The sequence below is a fragment of the Candida margitis genome (assembly GCF_024628925.1).
Source record: "Candida margitis strain CBS 14175 chromosome Unknown scaffold121, whole genome shotgun sequence".
Lineage (NCBI taxonomy): Eukaryota > Fungi > Ascomycota > Pichiomycetes > Serinales > Debaryomycetaceae > Lodderomyces > Lodderomyces margitis.
This window is the reverse complement of record NW_026261801.1, coordinates 1-8892: the sequence shown is the minus strand read 5'-3', so window position 1 is coordinate 8892 and position 8892 is coordinate 1. Positions and strand designations below refer to the sequence as shown.

General features: G+C 37.5%; 5 protein-coding genes across 5 annotated transcripts; 2 read left to right on the top strand and 3 right to left on the bottom strand. All coding sequences in view use genetic code 12, as the record gives it.

Annotated features, from left to right (window-relative positions):
- Positions 1-842: 842 nt before the first annotated feature.
- On the top strand, positions 843-2489 carry ALT1 (alanine transaminase; the record flags this gene model as incomplete). The annotated part of the gene is made up of 1 exon (XM_051814092.1): positions 843-2489. One exon carries the CDS (start codon positions 843-845, stop codon positions 2487-2489), a length of 1647 nt encoding a protein of 548 aa, XP_051672331.1.
- An 84-nt stretch (positions 2490-2573) lies between these two features.
- Positions 2574-4070, bottom strand: CANMA_002063 (succinate-semialdehyde dehydrogenase (NAD(P)(+)); the record flags this gene model as incomplete). The annotated part of the gene is made up of 1 exon (XM_051814091.1): positions 2574-4070. One exon carries the CDS (start codon positions 4068-4070, stop codon positions 2574-2576), a length of 1497 nt encoding a protein of 498 aa, XP_051672330.1.
- A 783-nt stretch (positions 4071-4853) lies between these two features.
- RPT6 (proteasome regulatory particle base subunit) lies at positions 4854-6859 on the bottom strand (the record flags this gene model as incomplete). Its single annotated transcript, XM_051814090.1, has 2 exons — positions 4854-5122; positions 5683-6859. 2 exons carry the CDS (start codon positions 6857-6859, stop codon positions 4854-4856), a joined length of 1446 nt encoding a protein of 481 aa, XP_051672329.1.
- Positions 6860-7591: 732 nt separating this feature from the next.
- CANMA_002061 (uncharacterized protein) lies at positions 7592-7939 on the top strand (the record flags this gene model as incomplete). The annotated part of the gene is made up of 2 exons (XM_051814089.1): positions 7592-7649; positions 7737-7939. 2 exons carry the CDS (start codon positions 7592-7594, stop codon positions 7937-7939), a joined length of 261 nt encoding a protein of 86 aa, XP_051672328.1.
- Positions 7940-8541: 602 nt separating this feature from the next.
- On the bottom strand, positions 8542-8892 carry CANMA_002060 (uncharacterized protein; the record flags this gene model as incomplete). The annotated part of the gene is made up of 1 exon (XM_051814088.1): positions 8542-8892. A coding segment is annotated over one exon (351 nt), but the record flags the coding sequence as incomplete, so codon positions are not given.

Here is an 8892-nt window from a genome sequence, read left to right as displayed (position 1 = left end):
GAAGTCAAAAGAGAGTTTGTCAAAAGACGGAGAAAAGAAGAAGAAGAAAAAAAGACAAACAATGACAAACAACATACACGAACTAAAAGTAACTTCGTTTAATAGTTTTTCAACAAACAGAGTCAATTGTAGTTGAGCTGTCTAATCGTATGCACCCCACATATTATCCAAATACATCACACAAGGCTAAAAAACAACTCTTGGTTAATAAAACCATAACTAAAAACATTACAACAAAACGAAGTTCAAAAGTTCAAAAGTTCAATAGTTGTATGTGGGTAATGTGGGTAATGCGGGCAATGGGGATATTGTGGATATTGTGTGAATGTGTGTAGTCCTTTGTCTTTTTGTTGTGTAACTAAAAATCTAAAAATATTCTTCTCTTCATCAAACAAATACTGGTTGTTGAAAATTGTTTAATCTCAACAAATAATTCAAGAAAAACTACCAACACTAATTAGACCAACACACACACACACACACACAGAAAGACAGTTTAACCTTTCTTTTCTTTTTTTACTTTATTAGACCAAACATCAACATACATTTCTATCCTATCCTATCATTCATTATTCCTTTCGAATCACTCCTCACCTCACACTCCACTTTTAATCATTCACTTTTTATTTAGTTCAAATTCAATTGACTAATAATATATCTCCCCTTCCCCCCGCCTTCACTTCACTAGTTTTGACACAATTTTGCTTTGGTTTACTTAACCTTATCCCCTTTCCTTTCCCTTCTCCCCCTCCCCCAATCCCCATCAAGGTTAAATTTTTACTGATTATTACAGATAAAATATTTCATTTCTTACTTAAAGCTGCAGTTTATCCTCTTTAGCAATGATCAGAAATATCACACCAATTAATACTACTTTATCAACCAAAATTCGAGTTCAATCAGCTAGTATGGTTAGTCGTATCAGCCATATGCTACCGACTACTACTACTACTACTACTACTACCACCACCACCACTGCTTCCTTTGGTTACCGTTTTAAATCTTCTTTTGTTCCAGCTGACCCATTGAATATCCATGATTTAAATGAACAGACCGTCAAGGCTCAATATGCAGTTAGAGGGAAGATCCCAATCATTGCCGATGGTTTAAGTGACTTGATTAAAAAGTCACCCACCAGTCACGGATTACCATTTAACAAGATTGTAAATGCCAATATCGGAAACCCACAACAATTGGATCAAAAACCATTGACATGGTATAGACAAGTTTTATCCATCTTGCAATATCCTGAGTTATTGAAGGAAGATCTGGGAGCTAAATTCCCCGCTGATGTTAAACAAAGAGCTAAAGTAATTTTGGAAAATGTTGGTTCGATTGGTGCTTATTCCCTGTCTCAAGGTGCTCCTTATTTTAGACAATCGATTGCTGAGTTTATCACAAAGAGAGACGGTGGTGAGTTTTCATCAAATGCCAATGACATCTTTTTAACTTCAGGGGCATCTGCTGCTGTATCTTATTTATTACAAATCTTGTCGCAAGATGAATCTTCAGGCTTTTTGATCCCCATTCCACAATATCCATTGTATACTGCCACTATAGCTTTGAATGATGCACAACCCATTGGATATTACTTGGATGAATCAAAAGGATGGGCAACAAACCCACAAGAAATTCGCCAATTGATTGAAGACAGTACAGCCAAGGGTATCAAAATTAAAGCCTTGGTTGTCATTAATCCTGGTAACCCAACGGGAGCAATTTTGTCGCGTGATGATATTGTCGAACTCATTTCAATTGCGGCTGAGCATGGTACTGTCTTGATTGCTGATGAAGTGTATCAAGAAAATGTCTTTAGTGGGAAATTCTATTCCTTCAAACGTGTTTTGTCCGAGTTGAAGGAGAAAAACCATGATTTGTACAAAAATGTACAATTGGCTTCATTACATTCGACGTCAAAGGGTGTTAGTGGAGAATGTGGACAACGTGGTGGATACATGGAACTTGTTGGGTTTAAATCTGATGTAAAGGATATCATCTTCAAATTGGCATCGATTAACTTGTGTTCTGTTGTTTCAGGGCAAGCAATGGTCGAGTTAATGGTGAATCCACCAAAAAAGGGTGATGAATCGTATGATCTTTACGTTGAGGAAACGACAACCATATTTGACAATTTGAAAATGAGAGCACAAGCGCTTTATGACGCTTTCTCGGGTATGGAAGATGTAACCGTTGATAAACCCCAGGGAGCAATGTATATTTTCCCAAAGCTCAATTTTGATCCTCAAGTTTACCACAAATTATTTTCCAGAGCCAAGAACTCGAATCTTGAAATTGATGATTTGTACTGTATTGAACTTTTAGAACATACGGGTATTTGTTGTGTTCCAGGTAACGGATTTGGACAAAAGCCAGGTACTTATCATTTAAGAACCACATTTTTACCACCAGGTGAAGAATGGATTCAAAGGTGGGCTAGCTTTCATGAAAAGTTTGTCAAAAAGTACAAGGACACAACAACTCGTGCTTAAGAATCATCTAGTCATAAATGATACATATGTACATATGTACATATATATATATATATATATATATATTTAAAATGGTTGTCGTAATTATCTATACAAGTTTCCCAATGTTATGGATTTTATCACGGTGTAGTCATCCATTCCATGAAGGGAACCTTCTCTTCCAAATCCTGATTCTTTAATTCCACCAAATGGTAAACTGGCGTCTGTGAATAACCCAGTGTTGACACTAACCATACCAACATCCAAGTACTCGGACATATACCAAGCGGTATTCAATGACTCACTAAACACGTATGATGCCAAACCATATGGAGTATCATTGCACAACTTGACAACTTCTTCACGCGTATCGAATTTAGCAATTGCAGCCAATGGACCAAATGTTTCTTCATGAAATACTTGGGCATTGCTGGGAGTGTTGTAAACCACTGCCGGTGAGTAGAAATGTTTACCCAATTCTGGTAATCTTCCACCTTTAACCAAAACATCAGCTCCTTTGGCGATTGCATCATTAAAATGCTCTTCAACCTTAGCCACGGCTTTAACGTTAATTAAGCACCCATGAGTAACACCTGGTTCCATACCATTACCGATTTTGAATTCAGTTGTCTTTGCAGCAAATTCTTGACAAAACTTGTCATAGATTCCACTCTGGACATAGATCCGATTAGCACAAACACAAGTCTGTCCCAATGACCTAAATTTAGATGCAATCGATTGACTGACTGCAAGTTCCAAATCAGCATCGTCAAATATGATAATCGGAGCATTGCCTCCCAATTCCATAGACAATTTTTTCAAAGTCAGTGAACTTTGCTTCATGAGCAATTTACCCACGGGGGTTGATCCGGTAAAACTAACTTTTTTAATTTTAGGACTTTCACAGATTTTCAATCCAACCATAGGAGTAGACTCGATTGAAGCTAAGACCACATTAAACACTCCAGGTGGGAATCCAGCTTCTCTTGATAAATAAGCAAGTGCCAATGAACTCAACGGTGTTTGGGCATCTGGCTTCAATATACAAGTGCATCCCACTGCCCATGCTGGGGCAGCTTTTCTTGTACCCATAGCTGAAGGGAAATTAAATGGACATAATAACCCAACTGGCCCAACTGGTTGTCTCAAGGTAATGACCTTATTGTTGGGATTCGATGTTTGGATAGTCTCCCCGTAATTTCTTTTGGCCTCTTCGCTAAACCACTCAAAGTATGAGGCCGCATATTTGATCTCACCTTTAGCATCAACAAGGCTTTTACCACATTCCAAAGTAATCAAAATTGCCAAGTCATCCAAATTTTCAATCATTAAATCATACATTCTCCTCAACATCTTTGATCTATCGTAACTGTTTGTTTGTTTAAAAGTTTGGAAAGCACGGTGGCACGATTCAATAGCCTCATCAATTTCTTCCTCGGTTTGTACTGGCAATTCAGCTAAAACCTCTTCAGTGGCGGGATTGACCACTGTGAAAGTTTGATTTGACTTTGTGGATTCAATAAACACATTATCAATAAATGGTCTTGTTTGAAACAAGTTTTTGTTGGCCAACTGGGGTGGAGCTTGATAGATGGTGGTCATATTTCAAAAGTCAATTAGTTTAAATCCTCTTTCAACAGCTGGAAAATGAAAATAAAACTGAGTGGGTGGCAATTTCAATGTTGAGAAAGAAAAATTGCAATGACAAGTATTTTTTCCAACGAATGAAATGGTCTTCATAATTTTGTAGTTTCTGGAAGTAATTTATAATTGTATGGGATCAACTCTACAGATGGTATATAATTTATCCACCACAAAACCGTACCAAAAATAAATAAAAAAAAAAATTTAGGTTTTAGCGCGAAACAGGACCAAATAGGAATTTCGCGCCTCCCCGCTAAGAGTTTTGGCCACAAAAACCAGTCCTTCTTCTTCTTCTTCTTCTTCTTCTTCCTCTCGTCTCAACAATTTTCAGCAACAACTAATTAGCACAATGCGAAAAGTGCTGTTGTTGTAATTACTGCAAAGCTTAACTTCTGGTTCTCTCTCCTACAAACAAGACAAAATTGGATACCATCATCACTACAATGGGAACAACGGGCTGTGGGAGCAGGTACTAGTTTCGTTCTATCTCGTTTAAAAAGAATCTTGGATAAATGGTTTGTAAACACTAGAGCAATATCTATTTGTAAGCCTGTGTCTTGGTAGAGATAAAATGTAGGCTTCACTTTGTCTAAATTGAATTCAATCTGACACTCTACATGTTTATCTCTCAGTCTCAAAAAACTTAATACCATCGCTGCCAACAAAAGGAGATGCACCTTCTCCATCTGTAATTTCATTATCCGCTTCCTGTTCATCTTGATGATTCTTGTTGGCATCATTTCAAACAGCCATTTCAGGAGCAAATTCGACATTTCCCATATCAGTATTAATAAAGTTAGCACTGGATTCACCCACATTTTCATGCACTGGTTCTTCAACATTATTGTTCGAAGTATATGCATATTCGTAAACGTTAAAGAGCACTTCAACTGAGGTATTGCCATCACCTATATCTAAAACGGACTCATCATTCTCAAGTGCATCCCTGATGGCTTTTGCTTTACTTTTATTCCGTGAAAAAAATTCCCAAACCCCTTCTTGGAAGGTTTCTTGCCACTACATTCATTTGTTTGATGTTCGGGTTCGAAAACAACTTCCTTGCCATAACCTGTTATACCTGAGACATCAACACTATCAGCAGTTTTGGGGATTGGTTTTTAGAAATTTTGTGGGTTTTTCTATCTAATAAATTTGCAACCAAATGTGTAACTATTCTCTTAATTTTTATGTAAAAAGATGGCCATGCATTGTAGTAGGTTTACGATATAATATGATAAACAGCAAACATAAACACTTTTTTACATGTATTCACTAATTAGTTTATAGAAACACTATAGAGTTGAGACAAAGTCACTCACATTTCCAAATTACCAAAGCATAGCACGTTTAGTTACTACGTATAAGATGTATGTTCACTTATGACGTTACTTTCAGCTAACATAATATTAGGCACAAAATTTAGGTATTGACATCACTCACCTCATTATCCATTGTCCCACTAGATCAGTGGGTATCTTAAATGCCACTAAACACGATAGCCCGTCAACAAGGGTTGCTGCATTATCGCTCAACAACAAAATCTATTTGAACAATTTTTGGAGCGACATACCTTCTTCGTTGTTCTTCGACATGACCTTGGCGACAGCTAATTCAAAATCTTCCTGTGTTACATGGATTCTTCTCTCCCTTAATGCATACATGCCTGCTTCTGTACAAACACCCTTGACATCAGCACCGGAAGAACCATTCATCTTTTCGGCAATTTTCTTCAAATTGATTCCTCTAGTCAAATTCATCGATCTGGAGTGGATCCTCAAAATATCAGTTCTTGCTTGTAAAGTTGGTGCGGGAAATTCAATTTTCCGATCAATTCTTCCCGGCCTCAACAAGGCGGGATCTAAAATGTCTAATCTATTTGTTGCCATGATAATCTTGATATCTTTAGAGCTCTCGAAACCGTCCAATTGGTTCAATAACTCCAACATCGTTCTTTGCACTTCCGAATCACCACCAGATGATCCTTCAACTCTAGAGGATCCTATAGAATCGATTTCATCCATAAAAATGATAGATGGAGCGTGTTCTCTCGCCATCACGAAAAGTTCTCTAACCATTCTTGACCCTTCTCCAATATACTTTTGCACCAACTCAGAACCCGAAACTCTAATGAATTTACAGTCGGTATGATGGGCAACGGCTCTTGCCAATAAAGTTTTTCCCGTACCAGGTGGTCCGTACAATATTACACCTTTTGGTTGTGCTATTCCCAAGCTCGAAAATAATTCTGGATACTTTACTGGCAACTCAATAACTTCCTTGATCTCCTTGATTTGTTTGTCTAGCCCACCAACCATATCATACGTTGAGTCGGGAACTTTCTCAACCATCATCAAAGACACTAAAGGATCAACTTTGTTTGGCAAGATCTTGTACAAGTCGTGACTATCTGCTTTCAAACAGACTCTTATTGATGGTGTCAACTTCTTGATATCAATGTCTTTAGTCACATTCACGATATATTTCCCTTCAGGATGGATTTTCACCAACACTTTCTTTGTTCCCATCACTTTAATAACTTCACCAACAAACGATCCTGGTTCTTGCAATAATCTCAATTCATCTTTCAATTGTCTTACGCTGTTGTTCAATTTGTTCCGCTGTGCCTCCAATCGACGTAAATTTTGAGTTCTTTGTTGGATTTCAATCTCCGTATCCTGAATTTGTTGTTCAAAGTAAGGTCTAATGCCTCCTTCATGTACGTATGAATTATCAATTGTTGTGCTCATGTTTGTAGTAAAGTTTGTTGTGTTTCGTCTCTTGTCTCTTGTCTCTTGTCTCTTGTCTCTTGTCTCTTGTCTCTAGTGATGTATGAAAAAGTTGAGTCGCCATCCAAATACATTTTTTTTTTATTGACAGCATTAGAGTCGTGCGAGGATGGATAAAAATAAATTATTCAAGTATGAATTGAGAGAGAGAGAGGTCTTTCATCTACGTTAGTAAAGAGTCATGTGTTGCAAATAGTATAAAGCAACATACAGACTATAGGAAGCTGGAAAAAAAAAGGTATGAAGGTTACCAATTGCGTGGTTTTTTTGGTGTTGGCTTCTCTGGCCAACTCTTATCAACTATATTGCAAGTGCCAGTGTGCTAATTCAAAAACAATAATCAATACAGTTGACAAATGTAAACAATGTACTAGAGAATTTTGCCTTGAAAAAGATCCGCAGTTGTGTGAGGTGCAGCTGGATACCACAGGAGACTCCAACCATCCTAGCAAGCCTATTACAAATGATAGCATAATTATTAGTTGCTATCAAGTGGAATCTACCAAAGACGCGTTGATTGTATATTCATTCTTATTAGTGATACTTGGTTTGATGCTAAGGATTCTTTACTCCCATGTCAGGAAAGGTTAATCGAGCATAATTTTACTGCAGATTGTGGAGTTACGCAGAGTAGTCTCCTTTGAGTATCGTTACTTGTGGGCTCCCACACCATTCGTCTGGGGTTCAAAACATATGCGTCAAGCCGATCACATATATAAGTACAAGACCAACCATGAAACCTTAGTCAAATGTTTTTGGTAGACCTTGGTATTGTCAAAAGTTTTCAGAGGTTTGAATTAGTAGATCTGCACGAAGCCAGGAGAAGATGGGTTTGAAGGGATAAATTTGGGTCAGTTGTGTTTGACATCCGATAAAGTATTGTGTGAGTTATCAGCAGCTGCTGCAGTAGCAGCTGCATTAGTTGATATATTTGTGGCAAAGGCGGTATTGGAAAAAGGAAAGGATGCAACAACTGACCATGAGTTAGCGGTGTTCAATGATACCTTTTACATTTGGGGATATAGTCCAATATACACCTAGGAAGAGATAGGCTTACAAATATAAGCTGATTAGGACAACCTTACTCAGATTGGTAAGGAATACCTTTCCCAGTGGCATCTCGATGACGAATTTTTGCACCGTTCAGGCAAAAAGTTGATAATGATGTACCTTTCTGCTCGATGAGAAAACAACTGTATTTTGTCATCAAGAGAGGGAATAAACTGCGGTTCCTGTTACAATTTAATCACTACTGTTGTTCGATGAGGCAAATGAAAGAGACGGGGTTGAATTTAGGCACAGATAAGTTTATCCAAGAATTGTCTTGACACATGAGAGAGAGCCATCCCGGTGCAAACCAGATCAAAAATGAGAGATCATCTTACAATGCGAGGATCAAAGAATCAAGTTCTTTTTTATTGTTGAGAAGCCTTATTTAGTGAGCCAAAATACTAAATAAAGCCCAACTGCAAAATCTGTTCGCAAAGCAAACTAAGTTTATATGTCTTTTTGNATCCTCTTCTTCTACCCCTCTAAACCCAGCCTCATAATCTTCAGCCATCTTCTTAATGTCTCCTTGCATGTCTTCCAATTCAGATATCATACACTCCTTCTTACGATCTAACAGATCTGGATTTCTAATATTATGCCTTGAATAGATCCCCCTTCTCCTTTTCTGAAATTTTACTAATTTTTTGTTTGGTATTTTTCAATTGCTCGGCAGCAGCTCTTCTTCCCTCATCTAACGTATCAGACATTATCCTGTTACTTAATCCATTGGAAGTGTCTTTAAAATACTCACTTTTCTTCTTCCAGGCAATATAGTCTTGTTGAATTGTGGCTTTATCTATCAACTTATTTCGGTCCCCTTCACTAGCTTCTAATATAAGCATCAAATCCTTTAAAACATTGTATTGTAGCATCTCGTTATACTTGATACATGATGTCAGCGACTCACTAGCATTATGAGTTATGGACAACGCATCACTAAGTGC